Here is a 27,290-nt window from a genome sequence, read left to right on the forward strand (position 1 = left end):
GGCTGGAACCTGCTGATGTGCAGCTCAGGCAAAAGAGAAATCATTCTGCTTGCCGCAAAGGACACGTTTCCTGCTCTCCTCCCACTTCCTCCAGTTCTCCTTCTGCTTTCCCAGGACGGTCCCTACTTGGCATCCCAACACCCCATGGTTGCACAGCCCTACAGAGCACTTTATTGAGGTGAAGAGTCCCAGAGAGCACCCAACACCCTATGGAGGTGCATGGTGCCCTCCATCATCCCACAGAGGTGCTCTGTCCTGCAGCACACCTCATGGAGAACAGTCTTAGCTGGGATATATGGGGCAGACACACTCATGATCCCACCCAAACCCTCCCCAAACTCCCAGTGTTCCTGTACCCTGCTACAGTCCCATTCCATGATCACAGCTCCATTCCAGAACGAAAGGAGCTGGAGCAATGGGCAGACAGTTTATTGGGTAGTGGACACATGGGGAGCTCCAGGGATGGGGCAGAAGTGACACTGGATATGGGGGAGGGGAATACAATGGATGGAGGGTTATTACATCCTGAAGTCCCCATGCCACAGGGGGACACATGGGAACCCTGCACACGAGGCAGGGGTAGACAAGGGTTGGAAGATGGCAATCGCCTGGGGATGCTGGGCTATAGGGGGAAACTGGATGTGGGGTGATGGGACTGAAGAGAGGGAGGGTGACAACGTCCTGAGGTCCCCATGCCACAAGGGAACACATGGCGATGTTTGATACAGGACAAGTCCCCAGGCAACACTGCCCATGTCCCTGTCCCTGCAGGGTGATGTCAATAGAACTCCTCATCCCCCTTCTCTGCCTGCTGCTGGTTCTGGATCTGCTGCTGCTTCATGTAGAGCTCGGCCACCTGCAGAGAAAACAGTAGATGTGGGATCCCCTCCCTGCTTTGTGTCCCATCCCTGCCCCTGACCTCTCACCTGCGTGCTGCTGGTGGCCTCCTCAGGTTTCTTGTCCCCGCGCACACGCAGGAACCGTGGGAAGCGCAGCGAGATGCCCTTGTCCTCATCCACCTTGACAAAACACAGTGTCAAAGTGCTACCAAGGACACATGTCCCCTCTCCACGTCCTGCTGTCACACTCACCAGCCCCACAGCTGCCCTGTAGACAGGGGAAATGGAGAGGTCCCCACATTTCACCTCCCAGACCTGCACAGCTGCCAGCCAACGGTCGGGGGCCACTGCGTTGTCCCAGCGGTAATAGGGACGCGGTTGAGTTAACACATGTTCCTGGAGGGGACAACATCAACAAATGGCCCAAATCGTCACCAAACAGCCCAAGTTGTCTCCAGGGTAATACAGCTCCAGCACTTCACCTTGAGGAAGTTGTAGTGTTTCTCCAAGCTCTCTTCAGTGAAACCAGTGCCTATCTGTAGGGGAACAATGGTTAGGGACAGCCCCCAACAGTACCCGCAAGCCCACAGGTGCTTTGGGATGGTCACCAATGGTGTCTCCAAGCACATAGGTGGCCCTTGTGGTCACCTTGCAGATGCTCTGGTACTCCTCACTCTCCTCGTCATAGCAGGCCAGCAGGAAGCCCCCATAGATGCCTGCACGCTTGCCCTTGCCCAGATAGGCACCTATGACAACGAGGTCCAGCGTGTCCCCAAGGCCATCCAGGTAGTCCTTCTTCAGCTGTAGAGACAGGCAGGGGATTGGAAACACAGGGAAAGCCAGAGGGAGACAGAGAGACAACAAATGGGCCCCAGTGCTCACCTTCAGCCACTTATGGGACCGCTTCGCAATCTCGTAGGTGGCTTCCACCTCCAGTGTCTTTACCATGAGACCCTCGCAGGAGGCTGAGGACAACCTGTGGTCACTCAAGGAAGGGAACGTAGGGGCGGCGCTCCCTTGGTGGCATTACTCACCCTTGATGGCTTTGTCCAGGAAATCAGAGACCTCATCAGCACTGCGAGTGTCCATTGAGGTGGCAAAGAGGAATTCACCCTCCACTTCCTCGAATGACTGTCGCAGCAACTGACGTCGTGTGGCCAAGGGCTCCCGCACCAGTGGCTGTGGGGGACACAGTGTCATCCCCTTAGGGACAAGGTGTCATCCCCCTGGGGACATACACTCACCTCCCCATTGAGGTATAGCAGATCAAAGGCATAGACGCACACTTGCACCTTAATGGCAGCAGCATCCACATCCTGCATTGGCATAGAACACAAAGAGGGTGTCACTGCACCATCCAGCTGCTGCCCCTCATGTCCCCAAGCCTTCCTCTCACCTTCCTCTTCCTCGTCATCAGCACCTGGAAAGGCTGCAGCTGCTTGGTGACCTTGTCCCAAGCCACCGCTTCTGCATCCAGGATGCACGAACGCACACCGGGCTTCAGCATCTTTGAAGCAATCCCAGAGCTCAGCACTGCATCACCACTGTCCCCAAGTCCCCTGTGTTTCCCTTGGTACCCTCATGCTCCCCCCTGAAGACCCCAGCTTGCCTTGGGGATGCGCTGGACGAGGTCAGGGTACTTGGAGGTTGTGTTCTCCTGGTTGCGGCTGTAGATGAAGACGGCTCCGCTCTCCAGAACGTGGATCTAGTGGCGAACACAGGTAACAGGAGGGTGACAAAGGATGAAGGGTACCCTGTGACACCCCCAGAACTCTACCTGGGTTCGTTCTCCATCATATTTGTACTCGCAGGTGAATGCAGCCTCCTCAAAGCGCTTCAGCAGCTCACTGACGCAGCGGGCAGGTTGGGCCAGCATGGGCTTCAAGGGAACACCTGGGAAGAAAAGGGGAAATACTGAGGGTGATAGGGACAGGATGGGGCTGGGACTACCTGCCTTAGGCCCCATGGTACCTGGAGTGATGCCGCAATGCTTGGGGAGCTGCTCCAGGCCATGCTCCAGCAGCACCGGGACAATGGCAGCATAGTCTGGCAGCTCGCTGTGGGGACAAGGGGACAGACCCAGCATCCCTCTCTGTTCCCACGTTGCCAAAATAGGAGATGACTTGGCTCTAATGAGCTCATGGGGTGGTTGTTAGGCCCAGGGGGGTTCAATGGGTTGGTAATGTCACCTAGCAGCACCCACAAGGAGTAAGGACTCCATAAAATGAAAGGGTACCAATGGGGACACCGAGGGGGCAAACAGAGACACCCAAGAAACAAGGACCACAGAAGAATCAAGGCGAAGCATGCAGAGAAAGGGGGATATAAAGGCAACTCAGACAGACAAAAGGAAACCTATAAAGATGTTGGGGACCCCAAGGAACAGGGACCCCAAAAGAATCAAAGGGGACTCCAGGTGACACAAGAGGATGGGAACCTCAGGAGAACAGCCTATCCAAAGAGCAGGTACCCCAAATAAACAGAGAGGACCCGAGGGACCCAGGGGGGACCTACAGGAACCCACGGGGGACAGGCCTCACCAGAAAGTCTGCTTAAGGATGCGGCTCTGCTCCTCCAACCAAGTTCTACGTGCATCAGGTGCCATGCTCTGCCCAGCATCCACCACAGCCAGCGGCCACTCTGCCATGTGACACAGCCCCAGCGTCACCACCCCAGTATCCCCACACCATCCCCTGTGTCCTCACAGCTCTCACCTTGCCCTGGTGGGGTGAGAGCAATGGCGTGTGCCAGTGCAGTGAGCACCGACTGCTCAGCCAGCCCAATGCGTAGCTTCCCACTGAGCGATCTGCATTAGGGGACACGGAGTGACATCAGTGCCACTATGTCAGTATGAGCTGATCCCACAGCACCCCAATGGCCCCTTCTTGTCCTCACCGGACGAGGTATCGTGCCTCTGAGTGCCGGCAGGCAACAAACAGTCCCTTGATGATGTCAATCTTCTTGCTAGCAGACTACAAAAAACACAGCAACGTTGGCACAACAGGAAGGTGACAAGTTCCACCCACATGGTCCCCAAACTCACCGCATTGCCTGACATGGCAGCCATCTCCCGCAGCTTGCCAAGGACACCACTGGCACTCAGCGGGGCCGGTGGCACCACCGTGCGTTGGGTGCAGCGGCTGCTTTCGGCCACCAGCCCCAAATCCCCTTTATCCTGTGCTTCACTGCGGATCTGAGCCAGCTGGCGGCCTGTGGGGATGTCAATGCCATTGTCAGCACCTATGCCATTGTCAATGCCATGGGGCATCCCAATCCCTGGGTCCTACCAGTGGCCTGGGCAAGGGCACGGGTGAGCAGGGTCTCGCCGATGCCCAGCTCCAGCCCCTCAGAGGGGGCTCCGGGACGGTTGAGGCACAAAAGAAGGCAGGGGAGAAGTTCGGAGGGGGACAGGGCCACCACGGAGCGCAGGAGGTTGGTGAGGATCTCAATGATCTTCAGCCTATAGGGAGGATTGAGGGTGGGGACACCAAAGCTCAAATCATTGGGGTTTGGGGTAAGAGTTGGGGATGGAGGCGAAATGAGGTTGTCTCCGTAAATCCCAAGTCCTTGTAGTTTGAGGTAGGATTGGAGAAGGTATCATGTCCCCAAGTCTAAAATTATTGGGGTTTGGAGTGGAGGTAAAATGGGGTCATCCTCCCCATCTAAAATCATTGGGGTGAGGGGGATCAATGTTAGGCTTAGGTGGAGATGGGGTTGTTCTCCAACCCAAAATCATTGGGGTTTGGGGTAGTGCAGAGATGAGATAGTATCACCCATGTCAAGATTACTGGGGTTTGGGGTAGGGGGGAGCTGGGGTCAGTGCCTCAGCCCAAAATTATCAGGATTTGGGGTAGAAGGGGGAAATGGGATCATCCCACAAACCCAAAATCATTGACATTTTGGGTATGGGGTCAGTGTTGAGGTCTGGGGAAAGATGGGGCTGTGCCTTCACAGATAAGAAAAGTGGGGTCTTACCGGGATGAGGCTTCCTCGATGCGCTCGAAGGTGCGAGCCACCGCCAGGTAGGGGACACTGAGGGGAGGGGTTGTGACACCTCTAGAGCCACCCCAACCCCCACACCCTGTCCTCCCATCACCCATCATGATCTCAGCATCCCCACCATGTCCCCCATCACCCCCATCCATGAACCCTCCCAATGTCCCCCATCAGCTCCCCAGTAAGCCCACATCCTAGTCCAATGTCCCCCATATCACATCCTGATGTCTCCCATAACACAATTTCCCCCATCACTGCATGTCCCACCCTGTGACCCTATCACCCCCAATGTCCCCTGAGTCCCTCATCACACCCCATGACTCCATGTCCCATCTCGTTGTCTCCCAATCAATGCCCTCATAACCCCATACCCCATCCCAAGGTCTCCCATCATCCTATCACCCCAAGTCCCATCTGAATGGCCTTCAATGACCCAATGTTCCCCACCACCACACCTCACACCCTATGACCATATCAATCCTTATGATCCCCCAAGACTCCCAGCACCCACCATGACCCAACATTTTCTATCTCTCCCACCGACCCACCCTATGTTCCCCAGTAACCTCATTTTCTACCCCAGGTCTCATCCTGTTACGAACCACCCAATGTTGCACTCCAGTGACCCCATAACCTCCCATGATCCCACGTCTCCCATCACCCCACATCCTGACCTGTGACCCCAACACTCCCCCCACCATGACCCACCCCATATCCTCCACCATTCCCATTTGGGGTCCCCTCCCAGAGCCCCCACCTGCGTCCATGCCCCCAGCACGCATCCTGCACTGGGTGGTACCCACTCCTGCTGGGGTCATACTGAGATGGCTCCACCGGTATATGGCTGCGGGGACAATGACAAGGGGACACAGTGGTGGCACCACCAGGGATCCCTGTGTCATCCCACCAACACTGTCACCCACCTGTTGGGGGCTGGAGATTTGCAGGGAGGGGGAGGTCCCTTGTCCTGGTCACTGGGTGACTGACGGCAGCGCTTGGATGCAGGGGGGCCACTGTCCCTATCACTGTCTCCATCCCTGTCCCCTGACTGCTGTGGGGAGGGGGGACAGCAGGGGGCACGAGGGGATGTGGGGGGTACAGGGGCAGAGCTGCTGCCAGGGGATGCGGCATCCTGTGGGCAAATATGGAGGGTTAAGGGGGGGGAAAGCGATACAGCTGGGAGGGGACAGGGACCACCAGCATAGGACTGGGATGCACTGGAATGGGGCTGGTGCAGGACTGGAGGCACTGTAGTGGCACTAGGAGATACTGGGGTGACAGAGCAGGACCACGGCTGGACTGGGAGGCACTGGGACAGGACTGGGAGATGCAGGGATGGGACTGAAGCAGGTCTGGGAAGGAGCGGGGAGTCACTAGGAGATACTGGAGTGATACAATGGGACTGGGGCTGGACTGACAGGCACCGGGAGGAACTGGGCAGGCACTGGGGGCTCTCACCGCGCTCCCATTGGGGTCCCGACGTTCCTGGGGGGTCTCTTCGGGAGGGCGCCGCTCCAGCTTCTGCACATGCGCTCTGCGAGGGGAGGAGGCTCAGAGCCGGGGTGTGCGGTGAGCGAGATGGGGGGTGGGGCAGCACCCCTGATCCCCCCCCCCCCCAAAAAAAAACTTCCCAATCCCCCCCTGCACATCCCCCCCCACTCACGGGACGGCGCCATCTGCAGCCCTGGGGGGGGCGAAGAAAGACCTGTGGGGAGGGAAGGGAGAAGAAAGAGAAGAGTGGTGTCACTACGGGGGGACATGGGAGGGGGGCAATCCCGGTGCCGCGCTGCTCACGTGATCCGCCGCTGCATCGCTCCGCCGCCGTTTTCGCGGGGAAAAATCCGAGTGGGTGACGTCACTGTCGGCGGCCGGAAGCTGGGGGCGGGGCGAGGCGCGGGGGTTGATGGGAGATGTAGTCCGCGCCTGCGCGATGGAGTCCTGGAAGACACACACCTGCATTAACAGCTGCGTACAGAGCTGCACGCAAACACACACACCTGCATACACAACTACGCACACGCATACAGCTGTACACATCTGCATACATGCGTACACACCCAGCCCTACACACACCTACACCTACACACAGCCCCCCACACAACCAATCTATACGCCCTTCACGCACCGCCACACCCCTCCATACACACCTACTCCTATACATGCCCACACGCTTACAGATATACACCTAAATGCAGCTACAGAGCCACGTACACCTACACAGACACACATCTGCACCCTTACACGCACATGCAAGTACACGTGCCTATACACACACACCTACACCAGCTTACATACAGACACCCAACCCTGCAGACACCGCTGCACCTACACAGCGGGACTGACATGTGCACACAGGCACTGGGAGGGCACTGGGCACGGGGGGGGGATAGGAACCCGAGAGCGTCGCTGGGAGCAGTGGGAGGACCGGAAGCAGGGGCTGTCCTGGCGCCAACGTCGCGGCGTGATGACGTAACGGCGCGATGGACGTCCCCTTCCTTTCTCCCTGCTCTCAGACGCTAAGATGGCGGCGGGGCGGACTCTATTTCCCAGACCGCTCCGCGCGGCGGCCGCGCCCAATGACGTTACGCGGAGGGGGCGGGGCCGGGGCCGTGCGCTCGGCGCGGCCGTTGCCGTGCGCGCCGCCGCCGGGGGCGGGCGCGGGCGTCGGGGCCGCCGGGAGGGCCGGAGCGGGGTCGGGCCCGTGCGGGAGGGGCCGGGCCAGACCGGGCCGGGCCGTGGAGGCGCGGGCCCTCCCCGCCCAGGTGAGCGGCGGCGCGGGGCGGGGGGGCCGGGTCGGGCCGGGCCGCGGCGGCGGAGCCTGCGCCGGAGGGGGCGGGGCGTTAAAGGGCGCGCGGCCGTGCGTAAGTGGGGAGGGCCGGGGTCTGCCCTGACCGCTGAGCGGTGGCCACGCCCCCGTAGGCCACGCCCCCTTGTAGGCCACGCCCACGCTCGGCTGGACTCGCCCCGTGGGCCCTGACGCCGTCCTCGGCTCCATCCTTCGTTCAGGCTCAGGCCTTGACGTCATCCCCCTATGCTCCTTTCCTGGGTCCGTCCCCATCCGTTGTGACCCATCCCGAGCCCTGACCTTGTCCCCGTTCCCCAGGGTCAATCCCTGTAGCCCAGCTGGGCACTGCCCCTGCCCCCTGGGTTCCATCCTTCTGCCGAGGTCAGGCTTTGTCCCCATCCCCTGGGTTCTGCATCCCTGTGTCCGGGCCAGGTCATGTCCCAATCTCCAGCCTCAACGTGTTGGTTCTCATGGCCGTGCTCTGTCTCCATTTCCATTAGTTTGGGGTTCTGTCCCCAGTCCCTTATCCATGACCTTGTTCCCATATCCCAGAGGCAGTCCCTGTAGCCCAAAAAGACCCTGTCCCCATTGTCTGGGCTCCATCCTTCTATCAGGTTTGGCCTTGTCCCCAACCCCATTACCTTAGGGTCCCTTCCTGCATCTTGTTCCCATCCCCTCTGTTCTGTTTCCCTCTCCTGGGCTTCATTCTGTGTCTCCTTCTACCAGGCTCACGGTGGTGCCCACTCCACGCTATCCCGTGGGGTCCTTCTTGTGTCCAGTTGTGCCTCCTGTCCACATCCCCTGCCCTCCATCTTTCTGTTTTGGCCAGGCCTTGATCCCATCCCTGTCTTCCTGGGGGGTCTTTCCTTGAGTCCTGTCACCAGCCCCATTACTTTGGGGTCCTCCCCTGGTTCTTTCCACCACCCCCTGGACCTCCAGTCAGTCCCCATCTCCTGGCTCTTGTGCCTGTCCTTCCCTGCATCCTGTCCTCATCTGCTGGGCTGTGTCCTTCTATCAGGGCCAGCCCTTGTCCACATCCCTATTATCCTGGGGTTCTCTCCTGGGTCGTGTCCCTGGGGTCAGCCCTTGTCTCATGTATGTGCGTGTCCCCATCATACCCTGTGTCCCTGCAGGGCAGCAGCTATGGTGGGTGCTCAGCAGCTGGAGCTGGCTGCGGGCCGAGCAGCGCCAAGCACCGGGGAACACCCCTACGAGTGCTTGGAGTGCGGCAAAGCCTTCAGATGGTCCTCGCGCCTCGTCCACCACCAGCGCACCCACACGGGTGAACGGCCCTACAAGTGCTCCGAGTGCCCCAAGGCCTTCAAGGGCTCCTCGGCGCTGCTCTACCACCAGCGCAGCCACACGGGTGAGCGGCCCTACAAATGCTCCGAGTGTCCCAAAGCCTTCAAGCGGTCGTCGCTGCTGCAGATCCACCAGAGTGTGCACACGGGGCTGCGTGCCTTCAAGTGTGCACTCTGTGGGCTGGCCTTCAAGTGGTCCTCGCACTACCAGTACCACCTGCGGCAGCATACGGGTGAGCGGCCCTACAAGTGCACCTCCTGCCCCAAAGCCTTCAAGAACTCCTCCAGCCTCCGCCGCCACCGCCACATCCACACAGGCGAGCGGCCCTACGTCTGCTCCGCCTGCGGCAAGGCCTTCACTCAATCCACCAACCTCCGACAACACCAGCGCACCCACACAGGCGAGCGGCCCTACGCCTGTTCCCATTGCTCCAAGACCTTCACCCATTCCTCCAACCTCCTCCTCCATCAGCGAACCCACTCTAGCACCCGGTCCCACAAGTGCCCGGCTTGCCCCAAAGCCTTTGTCTCAGATGCCTGCTTGCAGAAGCATCTGCAGAGCCATGCCGCATCCCCGTTGTTGCCATCCCCGTTGTCCCCATCCCAGCTGTCCCCACCACCGCTGCTCCTGGAGGCAGTGGAGATGCTGTGGAAGTGCACTGAGTGCCACCTGGCTTTCCCCAGCCAGGAGCAGCTGCTGGGCCACCAACGCAGCCACCCACAGCCAGCGACACCAGGGGACGTCACTGCAACGGCCACCCATCGCTGCCCCACCTGTGGCAAGACCTTCAAGAACAGCTCAGGGTTGGCGCGGCACAGGCACAGCCACGGTGCTGAACGGCCCTACAAGTGCTCCCAGTGCCACAGGAGCTTCGGGCAGCTGGCCGGGCTGCTGGGCCATCAGCGTGGTCACTCGGCGGAAACACCACATCCCCCTCCAGCGACCCCAACCCCGACCTCGGTGCCGTCAGAGCGTCCCTACCAATGCACCGAGTGTGGCAAAGCTTTCAAGGGCTCCTCGGGGTTGCGTTACCACATGCGGGACCACACAGGCGAACGGCCCTACAAGTGCTCTGAGTGCCCCAAGGCTTTCAAGCGCTCCTCACTGCTCGCCATCCACCAGCGGGTGCACACGGGGCTGCGCGCCTTCAAGTGCGCCGAGTGCGGCCTCACCTTCAAGTGGTCGTCGCACTACCAGTACCACCTGCGGCTGCACACTGGTGAGCGTCCCTACGCCTGTCCTGACTGCCCCAAGGCCTTCAAGAACACCTCCTGCCTCCGCCGTCACCGGCAGCTGCACACAGGTGAGCGGCCTCATGCCTGCCCCATCTGTGGCAAGGCCTTCACCCAGACTTCCAACCTCCGCCAACACCAGCGCACCCACACAGGCGAGCGGCCCTATGCTTGTTCCCACTGCGGCAAAACCTTCACCCATTCCTCCAACCTCCAGCTCCACCAACGCACCCACTCCAGCGCCCGGCCCCACCAGTGTCCCCTCTGCCCCAAAGCCTTCGTCATGGCCTCCTACCTCCAGCGGCACCTCCGCACCCACGCAGCTGGCCCCAAAGGGTCCCCTCGCCCTGCCCTGACACCGCAGCGTGACGGCCCCGTCCTGCAGGCTGCCCTCAGCCTGGAGGTGACAGCTCCTGATGCCCACACCTTCCTGCTGCTGCAGACGCCACAGGGCCTCCAGCTCATCCCCAGCCCTCCACCGGCCCCACAGAAGCTCATCCTGCTCCCCACAGCCCCCCAGCCGCCCCCCAAACACCAAGGGGAGTCCCCGACCCCTGGGCAGAGCCTTCTGCTTGTGCCCAGCACGGGGACCACGCTGCCCACATTGCGGCTACAGGCAGTCACGGCTGTCCCACAGGGGACAGGGACCGGTATCCTCGTTCTGCAGGGCCTCCCTGAGCAGCCCCTGCACCCAGCAGGCATCCCGCACGGACAGGCAGCGGTGGAGGGGGCGGCTGTCAGGCTGCAGGCCAATGAGGTGACAAATGTCCAGTTGCAGGCACTGCCACAACCCACAGATGTCACCAGCATTCCTCTCCAAGCTACTGATATGACAAATGTCCAGCTGCAAGCTCTGCCACAACCCACAGATGTCACCAACATCCAGCTCCAAGCCACTGAGGTGACGAATGTCCAGCTGCAGGCCCTGCCACAACCCACAGATGTCACCAACATCCAGATGCAAGCCACTGAGGTAGCAAATGTCCAGCTGCAAGCTCTTTCACAGCCCCCAGATGTCACCAACATTGAGCTGCAGGCTGCTGAGGTGACAAATGCCCATCTCCAAGTTCTACCACAACCCTCTGAGGTCACCAACATCCAGCTGCAAGATGGTGAGGTGACAAACGTCCAGCTCCAAACCTTGCCGCAGCCCTTGGAGGTCACCAACATCCAGCTGCAAGCCCTGCCACAGTCCACAGATGTCACCAATGTTGATCTGCAAGCCACTGAAGTGACAAATGTTCAGCTGCAAACCTTGCCACAACCGTCGGAGGTGACCAGCATCCAGCTCCAGGCCACTGAGGTGCCCAGCGTGCAGCTCCAGACCACGGAGGTGACCAGTGTTCAGCTGCAGGCCACTGAGGTGCCCAACATCCAGCTCCAAAACACAGATGTAACAAATGTCCATCTTGAGACCACGGACGTACCCGATGTCCATCTTGAAACCATGGAGGTGCCCAGTGTCCATCTTGAGACCATGGAGGTGCCCAGTGTCCATCTCCAAGCCCCTGAGATGGCCAACATCCATCTCCAAGCCCCTGAGATGGCCAGTGTTCATCTCCCAGCCAACGATGTGGCCAACACTCATCTCCAAGGCACAGAGGTGACCAATCTCCAAGTTGAGTCCACTGAAGTGCCCAACATCAATCTCCAAGCTACTGATGTGGCCAGTGTCCATCTCCAAGCCACCGAGGTGCCCAGCGTCCATCTTGAGACCATGGAGGTACCTGACGTTCATCTTGAGACTGTGGAGGTGCCCGATGTCCATCTCCAGACCACTGAGGTGACCAGTGTCCAGCTCCAAGCTGTGGAGGTGCCCAACATCCACCTCCAGACCACCGAGGTGCCTGGTGTCCATCTCCAGACCACCGAGGTGCCCAACATCCAGCTCCAGACCCTGGAGGTGCCCCCGATCCATTTGCAGCCCCCATCAGGAGCCCAACCAGCCCCTCCACCCTCCGGGGTGTCGCTTCCAGCGGGCCCAGAGGTGCTGCTGGTGCAGGGAGGCCCAGAACCAGCCATAGGGCTGGGTGTGCTGCAGACATCTGAAGGCCTTCGCAGTGTCCTGGTGCTGCGGGGGTCCAGTGACCAGTCCCCAGTGCCCACTCCAGCACCCCCAAAAGTCCTGGTCCTACGTGGGGAGCCTCGGCAGGGGGGAGCTAGTGAGGGTCCCGCTGTGGTGCAGCTGATCCCTGGCTCCCCAACCTCCCAGCTGCCAGCTGTACAGGGGGTGCAGGTGCTGCCAGGGGCGCAGCTTGTGCACACATTCTGAGGGGGAACACAGACCCCACAGCCATACCACGGGCCCCCGTGGTTGCCCTGTGGCCCCTACAGTGACCACATGGCCTCTATAGCAACATAGTGACTGCTCCAGGGCCACCCAGAGGCCTCCACATGGCCCTCCACAGCTGCTACAACCACTATAGCTACCCCATGCTCTCCCCTAGGGATCCCACAGACACCTTAGGGCCACCGCAGCCATCCCACAACATCCCATGGCCCCTGCTGGCTACCTCGTAGCCACTGCAGCCATCTCATAGCATCTCCTGTCCATCCCACGGCCACCTCTTGGTCATCTTATGGCCACTGTAGCCATCCCACAGCACCTCACAGCCCTTTATTGGCCACCTTATGGCCACTGCAGCCATCCCACAATACCCCATGGCCATCTGTTGGACTCTGATCGTTGTAGACATCCCACAGCACCTGCTGGCCACCTTATGGCCACCACAGCCACTCTACAGGTCTCCATGGCCAACTGTTGGCCACCACAAACATCCCACAGCACCTCATTACCATCCCATGGCCACCACCACCACCCCATAGCTACCTTAACTGGACCCCATAGTCATCTCTTGGACATTTTATGGCCATCACCGCTACCCTACAGCCCCCAGAGACCATCTCTTGTCCATCTCATGGCCACCACACCCATTCCATAGCCACCTTATGGCTACCACAGCACCCCATGGCCACTCAGTGGCTGCCACACCAATCTTGTAACACCTCATGGCCATGCCATATCCACCTCTTGGCCACCTTGTGACCACCACATCACCTCATGGCCACCACACCCACCCCATAACCACCTTATGGCCACCAGAGCACCCCACAGGACTTCACTGCCACTTCTGGGCCACCCCTTAGCCGCTTCATAGCCACAACAGCGTGGGGGCGAGCAGCACGGCGGGCCGGTGAGCAATGGGGTGCAGGAGCCGGGGGGGGGGGCGGAATCGATGTTGCACGGTTTCCGCCCGGACCGGATTAATAAACGGAGCGTCCCTTTGCGCGCCTTCTCCTTCCGGCGCGAGGGGAATGGGCGAACCTCATTGGTCGCCGCCGGGGGCGGGAACAGCGGGAGGCGCTTATGCGGGAGGTGGTGGGCGGGTCTATAAGCGGGTTGGGAGGGGGGAAGGAGTGCGTCGGATCGTGGATGCTCAGCGGGAGGGGGGAGCGGAAGTGTCTCGTGTCGGCTGTACAACCCCGCTAGGCCCAGTATGTCCCCAGTACAGCCCAGTACGGTACGTGTGGCCCTTAGCGTGTTCCCAGTGTTACCGCTATACCCCAGTATGGCCCCAGTATATCCCAGTCTGACCCCACCGTCCGCTAGAACGCCCCCATTAAATACCAGTATGGCCCCTAGTGCCCCCCAGTATGCCCCCAATGTCTTCCAGAATGCCTGCAGTATGCCCCCAGTACGGCTCTTGGGACCCCTCCAGTATGTTCCCAGTAAAAATCAAGATAATCCAGGCATGCCCCAGAACGCCCACAGTATACCCCGTGTTCCCCAGTGTGGCCCAGTGTCCCCATGTATTTCCCCAGTGTGGCTCCTCTATATCCCAGCATGGTCCCAGTATGCCTCCAGTCTGATCCCATTATTCTCCACAGTGCCTCCAGTGTCCCCCAGTATGGCCCCCAGTATACCCCAGTAGGTCCTCAATGTCCCCTAGTATGGCCCCTGAATACCCCAGTGTAGTCCCAGTATACCCCCACTGTCCCCCAGAATGCCCCCAGTCTGATCTCACTGTCCCCCCAAATGCTTCCAGTTTCCCCCAGTATGGCCCCCAGTATACCTCAGTATGTCTCCAGTGTCCCCTAGAAAGCTCCCCGTGTCCCCCCGTATGCTTCTAGTGCCCCCCTCTCCCCCCAACACACAGTGGCTGCCCACGTGTGTGTGTGTGTGTGTGTGTGTGTGTGTGTGTGTGTGTGTGTGCCCACAGACCTGCAGTGTCTCCCGTGCATGTGTGCAGCCACTCACACGCGGCCCCGACCCTGTGGCCACGTGCGGCCCCGAACGGCCCCGTCCCCCCCCCGCCCCCAGTGCCACGCGGGTGCGTGGGCGCCTGCACGTGTTAACCCAACCCCCCCCTCCCCCCCCCCCAGCATTAACCCTCATCCTCCGAGGACCTCCCTCAGTGCCTTGGTTAATGGGGGCAGTGCTCAGGAGCCCCCTTAGCAGGACTCCCCCCCCTCCCCCCCCGACAAGATGTCCCACCACAGGGGTATCCCGTGCCCCCCATCTCCAGCCCCCTCCATCGTAGCCAAGGGGGGGGCCAAGCGGCTGCACTGAGTCATCCCTGGCCTCGCTGCCTCCATCCGGGCCTCTTCCATCCTGCGCCAGCACACGCCATGGCCCCGACCCTGCTGCTGCTGGGTGAGCACCCGGTGCTGCGCTGCACACGCTGCATGGCACTGTAAAGGCACTGCATAGCACTGCATGGAGATGGCATGGCTATGGCGTGGGTATATCCTGGGCACGGTGTGGGAACTGCAAGGGGAGCTGAGTGCTGTGCTGTGCATTGCATGGGCATTGCTCTCAGCACTGCATGGGCACTGCACAGACACTGTGCTGGGCACTGCATGGGCACTGCATGAGAATTGCTCTCAGCGCTGCATGGGCACCGCATGGGCACTGTGCTGGACAATATTTGAGCACTGCATGGGCACTGCACTAGACATCATATGGGTGCTGCACTGTGCATTGCATGGGCACTGTTCTGAGCACTGCTTTGGGCAGCGTGTTTGGCACGGCATGGGCACTGCATTAGACATTGTATGGGCATTCCATCAGCTCCGCATGGGCAATTCTCTGAGTACTGTGTGGGCACTGCACTGAGCATTGCATGAGTACAGCAATTGACACTGCATAGGTGTGCACTGGGCAGAGCATGGGCACTGCTCTGAGCACTACGTGGGCACTGCACTATATATTTTTTGGGCACTGCACCAGGCACTGCATGGGGCTGCCCACTACGGCGGACACCACGTGGACACTGCAGGCAAGCTGGACACTGCACTGGACACTGTACAGGCACTGCATGGGGACTGAGCATGGTGTGGGCATTGTAAGGGACTGGGCACTGTGACAGGCACTGCAAAGGGGAGGACACTGCCCTGGGCACTGCGCTGAGGCTGTGCACTGCAGGATTACTGCAAGGACACTGCACACAGCAGGGAAACTGCACTGCACTGGGCACTGCAGGGGCACTGCAAAGATTCTGGGCACGTTAGGGGACTGAGCTCTGCATGAAGCACTGCATGGGGCACTGAGCACTGCACGGGGTATTGTGGTAGTGCTGCAGTGGACACCAGGCAGTGCAGTGGGCACTGCAGCAGGGTGGGCACTGGGAATTGCAGTGGGCACTGCAAGCTGTGCTGGGTGCTGGGCACTGGGCTGTGGGTACTGGGAAGGCTATGGGTGCATTGGGCAGGGCACTGGGTGTTCTGTGGTGTGCTGGGCACTGGGAAGGGAACCGAACACTGGGAAGGGAAATGGGCACTGGGCATGGGGCACTGCTTATGGGGCACATAGCACTGGTCTGTGATTGCTGAAAACTGGAAAGGTACTGGGCATTGGGCACTGGTCATGAGGAACTGAGAATGGAACTGGGAATGGGGCACTGATAAATGGTTACTAGGAGCTAGTCAAGGGTCAGTTGGCAGTGGGAATGGGACACTGGGAATGGCACTGGGAATGATACTGGGATTGGGACGCTGGAAATGGCATTGAGCATGGAACTGGTCATGGGGCACTGGGAATGACACTGGGATTGGTACACTGGGTATGGCACTGGGCATGAAACACTGGGAATGGCACTGGGAATGACGCTGGGATTGGGACACTGGGAAGGGAAGTGGTCATGGGGCACTGGGAATGGGACACTGGTCATGGAGCAGGGGTCACGAAGCACTGGGAATGGATCTGGTCTTGGGGAACTGGGAATGGCACTGAATTTGGGACACTGGGAATGGCACTGGGAATGGAATTGGTCATGGGACACTGGGAATGGCACTGGGAATGAAACTGGTCATGGGGCACTGGGAATGGAATTGGTCATGAGGGGTGTGGAATGGCGTTGGGAATGGAACTAGTCCTGGTCACTGGGAATGGCTCTGGGATGACAGTGGTCATGGGTCACTGGGAATGGGGCACTGGTTGCTGGTTGCTGGGCTCTGGGTGCTGCACCCTGGGTAGGACCCCTGGCTCCAAGCCCCTTGTGGCCCCATGGCCCCATCCTGGGGGTCTTGGAGGGGCTTGGCCAGGTGCAGCCTCCCCTCACTTCCTCTCTCGTCTCCAGTGGGGCTGCTCGCCTTCCCTGGCACAGGTACTGGCACAGAGCTGGGTTGAGGGTCCCTGCCCCATGGCATCCCTGTCACTGCCAGTGCATCCCAGTGGGTTCTAGTATGTCCCAGTGGGTCCCAGCAGATCCCAGTAGGCTCCAGTGGGTCCCACTAGGTCCTAGTAGGCCCTGGTGTATGCAAATGATCCCAGTGTGTTCCAAAGTACACAGCAGTCCCAGCTACTGGGGGTCCCAGTAAATCCCAGTAGATCCCAGCAGTTTCCAATAGATGCCAGCAGGTCCCAGTGGGTCCCTGAGCATACAGGGGTCTTAGCAGGTCCCAATGAGTCCCAGAAGATCCCAGTGGGTCTCAGAATATCCCAGGGCACTCAGTGGTCCAAGTAGATCCCAGCAAGTCCCAATGAGTTCCAGTGGTTCTCAATGGGTTTCAGGACATCCCAGTAGGTACCAGCAAGTCCCACCAGGCTCCAGTAGGTCCCAGTATGTCCCAGAGCACACAGTGGTCCCAGTGGTTCCCAGTGGCTCCTAGTAGTTCCCTGTGGGTCCCGATAAATCTTGGTGGGCCCCAGAGCATGGGAGGGTACCAGCTGTTTCCAGTGGGTCCCAGAAGGTCCCAGCAGGTCCCAATGAGTCCCAGAGCTTGCAGAGATCCCAGCAGTTCCCAGTAGGTCCCAGTGGGTTCCAGCTGATCTTAACAGATCCCAGAGTATGCAGGGGTCCCAGGAATTCCCAGAGGGTCCCATCAGTTCCCAGCACATTCCAGTAGGTCCCAGAGCATGTGGGGGTCCCAGAAATTCCCAGAGGGTCCCAGCAGTTCCCAGTGGGTCCCAGTTGATCCCAGAGTATGCAGGATCCCAGCAAGTCCCAGTAAGTCCCAATGAGTCCCAGAGTACACAGTGGTCCCAGCAGGTCCCAGAGCATGCAGGGTTGCCAGTAGGACCCAGCAGTTCCCAGTAGGTCCCAGCTGGTCAGCTTAACAGATCCCAGAGCACATGGGAGTCCCAGAAATTCCCAGAAGGTCCCAACAGTTCCCAGTGGGTCCCAGTAAGTCCCAGAGCATGCGGGGATCCCAGAGATTCCCAGAGGGTCCCAACAGTTCCTAGTGGGTCCCAGAGCATGCAGGGGTCCCTGTGGGTTTCAGCACATCCCAGTCAGTCCCAGCAGATTCCCAATGGGTCCCAGCAAGTCCCAGAGCACACGGTGGGTGATGGTGGGTCCTGGTGATGCTGGTGGCCCCATACCCAATGACATTCTTCAGTCCCATTCCCGCTGCGCCTGGCTGGGGGCCCTGGGCGCTGTGCGGGGCGCGTGGAGCTGCTGCACGCCGGGAGCTGGGGCACAATCTGCGATGATGACTGGGGACTGCCGGACGCGGCGGTGGTCTGCAGGCAGCTGGGCTGTGGGACTGCGCTGGCTGCCCCATCAGGGGCCTGGTTCGGGGAAGGCTCCGGCCCCATTTGGCTCAACCACGTGCGGTGCAGCGGCGATGAGCAGCGCCTTGCCCAGTGCCGGCACCGGGGGTGGCACAACCATGTCTGCGCCCACGAGGAGGATGCCAGCGTTGTGTGCTCAGGTGGGCAGCAGGCATGGGGGTGAGGGAGGGGAGAAAAGAGGGAGCCCCCCATCATGGCGTGCATCCCTACAGCTCATCCCTTGCTGTCGCCTGGAACCACGGAGCCCACTGGCACTGCTGGCAGCACCCCAACGGACGGTGAGTGTTGCACGACCACAAGTGTTGCACGACCACAAGTGTTGCACAGGGTTCAGGGTGTTGTATGGGATGCACAGGTGCAGTATGCACAGGTATGGGGTAAGCAGATGTAGTGTGTGGAGGTGTGGTGTGCAGGGCTGCATATGGTGTGCACTCATATGGCACGCATGGTTATAGAGTGCGTAGGTGCAGCAGTATTAGGATGGGGTGCAGGGTTTCAGGCATCACAGCATGCACCCACAGAGCATGCACAGGGCTGTAGGGATGCACTGGAGCATACGGTATGGGATGCACAGGTGAAGCATACACAGGTATGGTTGTGGTGGTGGGGGTGATGAGGGAATGGAGTGGGGATGGGCTGGGTTGTGATAAAAATAGTTTAATAGGACAGAAAAGGAGAGCAGGAGGAGCTGGGATGGGGATGGGATGGGGATGAGATGGATTTGGGAAGGAGCGTGGAAGGAGAAGGGATGGAAAAGGGAAGGGGGAAGGGAAGGAGTGGGAAAGGATCATGGAAAGAGCAGGGATGGAGCCAGGAAGGAGCAGGGATGAAGATGGGATAGAGCTGAGATGGAGAGGGGATAGAGCTGGAATCAAAAGGGGTGGAGAAAGATGGAGAAGGGAGTGGACACAGCAAGAGAAAGGAAGGGGGGAGGAAGGAGAGGGAAGGAGTGAGGATCAAGCAGGGAGTGAGATGGGATGGACATGGAATCAAAAGAGATGGACAAAGATGGAGAGAGGATGGAGATGGGAAAGATGGGAGCTAGGATGTATCAGGGAAGGAACTGGGGATGGAGACAGGTGGGAGCAAGCATGGAGAGGGGATGGATTGGAGGTGGATTAGAAATGAATTAGACATGGCTTGGGGATGTAGATGGGAAGGGAAAGAGAGTGGAAGGATCTCGGATGGAGAGGACATGGAGAGGGTTTGGAGTAGTGAAGAAATGGGAATGGGAATGGAGTTGGATAGGTGCAGATAGGTGGACAGAAGTGCAGAGGGAAGGAATGCAAATACAGTGGGGATGGAGATGGGATGCTGCAGGAAAGAAGCAGGGATGGGGAGGGTTAGAGCAGGGAGAGACCTGGGACACAGGCCTCATCCCCAAACCTGGCAGCAGGGTTGGTGCCAGCAGTGATGTGGGTACCCTATTCCTCAGCCCCATACCCACTGCGTCTGGTTGGGGGCCCTGGGCGCTGCGCGGGACGTGTGGAGCTGCTGCACACTGGGCGTTGGGGCACGGTCTGTGATGATGGCTGGGGGCTGCCGGATGCCACTGTGGTCTGCAGGCAGCTGGGCTGTGGAGATGCGCTGGTTGCACCCGGTGGGGCGTTTTTTGGTGAGGGCACTGGCCCCATCTGGCTGGACAATGTGCGGTGCTGGGGGAACGAGTCGGCATTGCTGCAGTGTCCAGCTGCACCATTGGGCATCACCGACTGCCACCACCGGGAGGATGCATCTGTCATTTGTGCAGGTACACGCCCGTGCCGCGTGCATGTAGCCTGGTGTGCTCCTGGCCTGTGTGCAATGCATGCAGCTCTGCAGAGCTGTGCAGTGTGCTCCCAGTGTGCATGCAGTGCATGCATTTCTATAGAGAAGTGCAATATGCTCCTGGCATGCATGCAGTTCTATGCAGTCATGCAGGGAGTGCACAGCATGCATGCACTTCACTGTGTTCCCATCATGCATGCAGCATTGTATAGAAATGCAGTGTTTATGCAGCATGTATGAAGTCTCTGTGCTCACACAGTGCTCCTGAAGCAGTGCATGTGCAGCTAAATTGCAAACAGGGTGGCAGCAGGGTGTGCTGCAAGCAGCAGCATTACGGTGCAGTGCATATGCTATGTGAGCACATTCAGAGAGCAGTGACCAAGTGCACTGATGGTGCATGCACAAGGCAGGTGTGTACAGTGCACCACCAGGCTCACACCGCTCTCCTGCCTCCCCCAGATGAGCTGACTGAGGTAGACCCCATGCAGCCTGCTCCTGAACAGCTGCCCACCAGGTCATTGCTGGTGCCCCCCTCTGCTCTGCCACGTGTGAGTGCCCGACCCCACAGCACCAGCTCCCCTCAGCCTACACCAAGCAGCTGGCCCACAGCATGGACATCAGAGACGGGTAGGAGGAGAAGGGATGGAGTGGGGATGGAGAGGGGATGGAGATGGGATAGGGGTGGGGATAGATTGTGGAAGGAGAGGGGATGGGGAAGGGATGGAGGGGGATGGTGAGGGGTTGGAGTGGGGATGGGGTGTGGTTGAAGAGAGGGGATGGAGGGATTGGAGACAGATGCAGAAGACATGGAGAGGGAATGGAATGGAGATGGTGAAAGGGTGGAGTGGGTGTGGAGAAGGGATGGAGGAGGGATGGAGATGGGCTAGAGGGGTGATGGAAAGAGGATGAAGATACATCAGGGATGCAACAGGGAAGAAGCAGGGATGCAGGGATGCAGCCTCCATCCCCAAATGCAGTAGCTGTGTTGCTGCTGAAGGTAATGCGGTGCTGGCCATTCCCCAGCCCCGTTCCTGCTGCGCCTGGCTGGGGGCCCTGGGCGCTGTGCAGGGCGCGTGGAGCTGCTGCATGCCGGGAGCTGGGGCACAGTCTGTGATGATGGCTGGGGCCTGCTGGATGCGGCTGTGGTCTGCAGGCAGCTGGGCTGTGGGGCTGCACACAAAGCCCTCCGCAGCGCCCACTTTGGTCCTGGCATTGGCCCCATATGGCTGGATGAGGTGAAGTGCAGTGGGACAGAGGCTGCACTGTGGCACTGCCCAGCTGAGCCTTGGGGCAAGCACAACTGTGACCACCGAGAGGATGCTGCTGTCATCTGCACAGGTAGGATGGCCCTGGTAAAGGGCTGTGGTCCTATGTCCTGTACCCTGTCACTTCTGTGGGCATAGACTCCACAGTGCATGCCTCTGCCTGCTGGGGTCCCTTCCAGTGCTCCCAAAAACATGTACCCAAGGGATATCCCAGCCTCTTGGGTGCCTCTGGGGCTGAACACTGTCCCCAGGAATCATCCCAGTGAGGGGAAAGGAGGGACTCCCACAGGCAGAAGGATTGTTGGAAGGGGACTGAATTTCCCCTCACTGCTTTCAGGGCCAGAAGACTTGTCACCTGTGGGGACCTCCCCATCTCCCCCAGAATGGGATCCAGCTAGCACCATCCCTCGACGTCCTCTAGGACAGATTCTGGCCATAGTCATTCCCACACGTCCCCAAAGACAGGATCCAGCTATCAGTGTCACTAGAACCACTGCACGAGCTGCAGGACAGGATCCAGACACCAGTGTCCCCAGCACTACCTCACGATCCTCAGGAGAGGATCCTGCCACTGTCTTCAGCACCACCACACGATCTGCAGTACAAGGTCGAGTCAGTGCCACCTCAACCAAAGCAGGGCGAGATCCCATCCGTATCATCAGGATCACCCGACTCAAAGCAGAACAGGATCCAGCTGGCATTATCCAGAGCACCAAGCCCAAGGCAGCTGGTGTCACCAGGCTGAAGGCAGGACGGGAGCCTGGTGGCCCCACCAGGTCCAAAGTTGGATGGGATCCAGCTGGCACCAACAGGTCCAAAGTGGGACGGGATTCAGTTGGCATCAACAGGACCAAAGTGGGACTGGATCTGGTTGGCACCAACAGGTCAAAGGTGGGACGGGAGTCTGTTGGCATCAACAAGACCAAAGTGAGATTGGATCCAGTTGGTACCAACAGGTCCAAGGCAGGACAGTCTTCTGTTGGCATCAACAAGACCAAAGTGAGATTGGATCCAGCTGGCACCAACAGGTCCAAGGCAGGACAGTCTTCTGTTGGCATCAACAAGACCAAAGTGAGATTGGATCCAGCTGGCACCAACAGGTCCAAGGCAGGACAGTCTTCTGTTGGCATCAGCAAGACCAAAGTGAGATTGGATCCAGCTGGCACCAACAGATCCAAGGCAGGACAGTCTTCTGTTGGCATCAACAAGACCAAAGTGAAATTGGATCCAGCTGGCACCAACAGATCCAAGGTAGGACAGTATTCTGTTGGCATCAACAAAGTCAAAGCAGGACAGCATCTGGTGGGCATCAACAAGACCAAAGCAGGACAGGATCCAGCTGGCACCAATAGGTCCAAGGCAGGATGGGATCCAGCTGGCACCGTTCGCATCACCCGACCCAAAGTGGGATGGGATCCGCTTCGTACCATGTGGATTGCCCATCCCAAAGCAGAGCGGATTGTTGTGGGAGCCAATCAGAGCACCAGGCATTGGGTTTTGGTGGGGACCACATCAGGAACCAAGCCTCAAGCAAGACAGGCTCCAGTTGGTTCCACCAGGAGCACTCAGGGGCTGGCAGGACGGGATGCCGTTAGTGCTATCAATATGGGCAATATGGGACAGGAGATTGCTGGTGTCACACAGAGCACCAGATCCAATGCAGAGCAGGACTCAACCCTTACCATGAGGCTCCAAGCAAGTGCTGCCATATGGAGTAACCACAGCCTGGGAGAACCAGGTCCAGGGGATCCTGTTGGGAGTACACTTCCTGTAGTATTAGCAGATCCAGAAGGTACCATGAAGAGTGCAGCTTCTACAGCAGAACCAAGTCTGGAAGGGACCTTGTGGGTTTCACATCCCTCAGCAGAACTGGGTTCCGAAGGTCCCGTAAGGAGCACTCAACATGCAGCAGAACTAGGTCCTGAAAGTACCATGTGGAGCATATATCCCACAGCAGAGCCAGCTCCAGAAGGTACCATGAAAAGCGCAGATCCTATAACAGAACTGGGTCCAAAAGTTACTTTGAGCATGCATCCTCTAACAGAACTGGACCCAGATGGTAACATGGGGGGTGCACATACTTCAGTAGAACCAGACCCTAGAGGTGCCACGAATAGCACAGGTCCTACAGCAGGACTGGATCCAGATAATATCACAGGGAGCACATATCCCACAACAGAACTAGGTTCAGATCATATCATGGGGAGCACACATACTGCAGCAGAACCAGGTCCAGAAGGTACCATGAAGAGTACAGATCCTACAGCAGGACTGGATCCAGATGATGACATGGGGAGCACATATCCCACAAAAGAACCGGGTCCAGATCGTACCATGGGGAGCACACATACTGCAGCAGAACTAGGTCCAGAAGGTACCATGAAGAGTACAGGTCCTACGGCAGGACTGAATCCAGATGATATAATGGGGAGCACATATTTCACAACAGAACTAGGTCTAGATCATACCATGGGGAGCACACATACAGCAGCAGAACCAGGTCCAGAAAGTACCGTGAAGAGTACAGGTCCTATGGCAGAATCAGTTCTAGAAGGGACCACAGCAGAACTGGGTCCAGATGTTACCATGAGGAGCACAAGTCCTGCAACAGAACTGGGTCCAGATGTTACCATGAGGAGCACAAGTCCTGCAACAGAACTGGGTCCAGATGTTACCATGAGGAGCACAAGTCCTGCAGCAGACCTGGGTCCAGATGTTACCATGAGGAGTGCACATCCTGCAGTGGAACTGGGTCCAGATGTTACCATGAGGAGCACAAGTCCTGCAGCAGAACTGGGTCCAGATGTTGCCATGAGGAGCACAAGTCCTGCAACAGAACTGGGTCCAGATGTTACCATGAGGAGCACAAGTCCTGCAGCAGACCTGGGTCCAGATGTTACCATGAGGAGTGCACATCCTGCAGTGGAACTGGGTCCAGATGTTACCATGAGGAGCACAAGTCCTGCAGCAGAACTGGGTCCAGATGTTACCATGAGGAGTTCACATCCTGCAGCAGAACTGGGTCCAGATGTTACCATGAGGAGCACAAGTCCTGCAGCAGACCTGGGTCCAGATGTTACCATGAGGAGCACACATCCTGCTGCAGAACTGGATCCAGATGTTACCATGAGGAGCACAAGTCCTGCAGCAGACCTGGGTCCAGATGTTACTATGAGGAGCACAAGTCCTGCAGCAGACCTGGGTCCAGATGTTCCCGTGAGAAGTGCACATCCTGCAGCAGAACTTGATCCAGAAAGTACTTTGTGGACCACACATCTTCCAGAAGAACAGGATCCAGATGGCAGTATGCAAAGTGCACGTTCTTCAGCAGAATTGAGCTTGGGTGTTAGCATATGGAGTGCATATCCCACAGCAGATACTTCCACCTGGAGCACACATCCTGCACCTGAATCTGAACTAGAAGGTACCACATGGGACACACATTCTTCAGCCGATTTTGATCTAGATGGTACCATGAGGAACAAACATCCTTCAGCAGAAGCAAATCTCAAAGGCACAATGGAGAGTAAACATATTGCAGCAGAAACCAGTCTAAGAGATACCACGTGGAGGACTCATCCCACAGAAGAACTAGGATCAGATGGAATCATGAGGAGAACACTTTCCACAGCAGAATCAGGTTCAGACTACTAAATGGGGCAGCAAGTTCTTGAAAGTAATGTTAAGGAAAAGAACAAAGTGTTGGAGGGCTGGGGTGGATGGACAGCAAGGAGACTGCATGGTTGGGCAGAAGGGAGAAGGGGTGTTTGAAGTGACAGAAAAGGAGGAAAGAATAGAAAGTTTGGAGGGGGATGTGACTGAATGGATGGAAAGATATCAAGGAATGATAAATGGGGGAATGGACGGATGGATGGATGGATGCATGGATGCATGGATGGATGGATGAACAGGGAAGAGCATGTGTGATTGTAGGAATAAATAAGTAAATAACAAGGATGCAAGTGGATGGACAGTGAGGAGATGTGGCTGGGTGCTGAGGATGTGGATGGATGGATGGATGGATGGATGGATGGATGGATGGATGGATGGATGGATGGATGGATGGATGAAGTGGCAACAATAGATTAGGAGAAGGAGGAGGAGGAGGGGATGGAGGAAGGCCAAAGCAATGGGCTGGCTGTTGGTGGAAGTGTTTGAGAGGGAGAGGAGGAGTAAGAAGAAGGGGTGCAGGAGAGGAAGGAGAGGCAATGGATGGCTGAGGGGTGTTGGAGGGGATTTCATGGGCTGTCTCCTCCCCAGGTGCTGGTCCAATGGGAATCTCTGCTCTGCCCACTAGAGTTTCATCACCCTCTCCATCTCTGGGCCCCACCCAGGGGTTGGCTGTATCTCCTGTCCTTGCTGTTCAACTGAGTCCAGGCTCCGGCACCCGCTCACAGCACCACACAGGGGCCCCCAGTACGCAGAGACCCTCAGAACCTACCCAGTACCCTGATATCTCCAACACCCAGGGACCCCCAGCATCCTTCCAACACCCTGCAGAGAGCCCCACTGCTTGGACAGAGCTTGTGCTCTCCCAGCATCCCCCTGCAGAGCCCTCTGGCTTCTGGACACCCCCAGACCTCTTTATCCAGACTCCATCAAGTAACCCCAGCCCCCAGAGCCTCCCAGCACTCACCATGCTCCCCCTAGATCCCACCAGTCCTTACATGAATGCTGCTCATTTCAAGCACCTCATGGATATCCCCAGATCCCAGACCCTCCCAGCACCCTCTGAGGACCCCGTAGAGACCCTCAATACTCAGAAACCCTCAGTATCTGCCCAGAACCCCACAGAGACCCTCAGCTCCAAGAGTCCCCCAGCACTCTCCCAGTATCTAACAGAGATCCTCAGCACACAGGTCCCCCCAGCACCCACCCACCACCCCATGGAGACCTCTGATAGCCAGCCCCCCGCAGCACCCACTGAACAATCCATGGAGATCTTCAGCACCCAGAGGCCCCCAACAGTGCCCCAGCACTTCACAGAGTCCCTCAGCATCCAGAGGCCCCCATCAACCCTACAACAACCTATGAAGACCTTTGGCACCCAGAACCCTCCAGTATCCCTTAAGCATCCCATGAAGTTGCTCAGTACTCAGACCCCCCCCATATCCCACCAGCACCCCAAAGAACCCCTCAGTACCCAGACACCCCCAGGATCCCTGAAGCACCTCACAGATCCCCCCAGCACCCAGATTCCCTCAGCACCTGTCCAGCATCCAGTGGAGACTTTTGGCACTCAGACTCCCCGAGCATTCCTCCAGCACCCCATGAAGTTGTTCAGCACCCAGACCCCCCCAGCACCCACAGAGGCCCTCCGCACCCATTCTGCAAGCCCTGTACTGCCTGGACCCCCATGTACAGGTAGGTCTTGTGGTTATGGATAAGACTTGGACCCATGATATGCTTGCACATGCTGAGACCCCTGGCTCTGGAGAGAGGAGGGATGGGTGCTGGGGGGTCCCTAGCTCTGAGAGTGGTTGCCCTGTGAGGGCAAACATATACACACACAGACAATTTAGGGAGTCTCTGCTTCTCACCCCACAGGTCCAGCCCAACCAGCACCACCGGTGCCAACGCTCTCTGCACTATGGGACCGGGGGGGACACTGTGTGGCCCCTGTGCTGCGGGCACTGCTGTGGGAGGTGCGGGGACTGCGGGGGCAGCTGCGGGCCCTGGCCCGCAACCAGCGTCGGGGAGCTCAGCGTCTGGAGGCCATCGCCCGCCGCCTGGGCAGGCTGACTGCCCTGGGGCAGCACATCCTGGAGGAGCCCCCCCGGCTGTATGGGGGTGTGGGCATCCGGAGAGGGGTCTTGCACAGGAGGCAAGGGAAATAAAGCTGGAATGGTTCACCAATCTTGAGTGTTGAAGAGGGAGAGGGAGGGGGAAGGGGAGGGGAAGGAGAAGGAGAGGGAGAGGAAGAAGGAGAGGGTGAAAGAGAGGGAGGAGGTGAGGGAGGGGGAGAGAAGGACTCATCCCATTCTGGCGCCTGCTTGGCTGCTGCAGCATTCCCCTTCCTGCTCTCAGCTTTCGATTCCTCCCCTCACCCCCCCTCCTTGACCCTCTTTTTAAAAGGGTGGCCCCAGTGGC

General features: G+C 58.5%; 3 protein-coding genes across 20 annotated transcripts; 2 read left to right on the forward strand and 1 right to left on the reverse strand.

Moving 5' to 3' along the window:
* Positions 1 to 408: 408 nt before the first annotated feature.
* Positions 409 to 14,430, reverse strand: LIG1 (DNA ligase 1). Of its 5 annotated transcripts, none has more exons than XM_046904810.1 (24): positions 14,377 to 14,430; positions 6,630 to 6,773; positions 6,499 to 6,540; positions 6,294 to 6,369; positions 5,759 to 5,967; positions 5,593 to 5,679; positions 4,815 to 4,871; positions 4,127 to 4,299; positions 3,883 to 4,049; positions 3,735 to 3,811; positions 3,554 to 3,645; positions 3,380 to 3,479; positions 2,811 to 2,896; positions 2,617 to 2,732; positions 2,449 to 2,544; positions 2,236 to 2,346; positions 2,084 to 2,155; positions 1,874 to 2,018; positions 1,722 to 1,804; positions 1,488 to 1,640; positions 1,322 to 1,375; positions 1,092 to 1,235; positions 927 to 1,019; positions 409 to 856 (listed from the first exon to the last, which is right to left on the reverse strand). In XM_046904810.1, exons 1-24 carry the CDS (start codon positions 14,394 to 14,396, stop codon positions 779 to 781), a joined length of 2,475 nt encoding a protein of 824 aa, XP_046760766.1. In that variant the 5' UTR covers positions 14,397 to 14,430; the 3' UTR covers positions 409 to 778. The 5 variants fall into 5 exon arrangements, with proteins under 5 accessions (XP_046760766.1, XP_015156079.2, XP_046760765.1 ...); XM_015300593.4 differs by lacking the exon at positions 14,377 to 14,430 and adding an exon at positions 7,165 to 7,252; XM_046904809.1 differs by lacking the exon at positions 14,377 to 14,430 and adding an exon at positions 7,113 to 7,252.
* On the forward strand, positions 7,347 to 13,439 carry ZNF628 (zinc finger protein 628). 2 transcript variants are annotated; one of them, XM_046904807.1, is made up of 2 exons: positions 7,347 to 7,597; positions 8,762 to 13,439. In XM_046904807.1, the coding sequence occupies exons 1-2, from the start codon at positions 7,357 to 7,359 to the stop codon at positions 12,424 to 12,426; spliced, it is 3,906 nt and encodes a 1,301-aa protein (XP_046760763.1). In that variant the 5' UTR covers positions 7,347 to 7,356; the 3' UTR covers positions 12,427 to 13,439. The 2 variants fall into 2 exon arrangements, with proteins under 2 accessions (XP_046760763.1, XP_015156076.3); XM_015300590.4 differs by having other exon boundaries at positions 7,445 to 7,597; positions 8,754 to 13,439.
* On the forward strand, positions 13,574 to 27,056 carry LOC101747860 (soluble scavenger receptor cysteine-rich domain-containing protein SSC5D-like). Of its 13 annotated transcripts, XM_025145891.3 has the most exons (12): positions 13,574 to 13,675; positions 14,681 to 14,808; positions 16,733 to 16,759; positions 17,994 to 18,308; positions 18,381 to 18,446; positions 19,565 to 19,918; positions 20,395 to 20,562; positions 20,959 to 21,273; positions 21,538 to 23,778; positions 23,824 to 24,840; positions 25,461 to 26,564; positions 26,748 to 27,056. In XM_025145891.3, exons 2-12 carry the CDS (start codon positions 14,784 to 14,786, stop codon positions 27,035 to 27,037), a joined length of 5,922 nt encoding a protein of 1,973 aa, XP_025001659.2. In that variant the 5' UTR covers positions 13,574 to 13,675; positions 14,681 to 14,783; the 3' UTR covers positions 27,038 to 27,056. The 13 variants fall into 13 exon arrangements, with proteins under 13 accessions (XP_025001659.2, XP_015156059.2, XP_015156056.2 ...); XM_015300573.4 differs by having other exon boundaries at positions 14,655 to 14,808; positions 15,385 to 16,759; positions 21,538 to 24,840; XM_015300570.4 differs by having other exon boundaries at positions 14,655 to 14,808; positions 21,538 to 24,840.
* Positions 27,057 to 27,290: the final 234 nt, after the last annotated feature.

The sequence above is a fragment of the Gallus gallus genome, chromosome 31 (assembly GCF_016699485.2).
Source record: "Gallus gallus isolate bGalGal1 chromosome 31, bGalGal1.mat.broiler.GRCg7b, whole genome shotgun sequence".
Classification (NCBI taxonomy): Eukaryota; Metazoa; Chordata; class Aves; order Galliformes; family Phasianidae; genus Gallus; species Gallus gallus.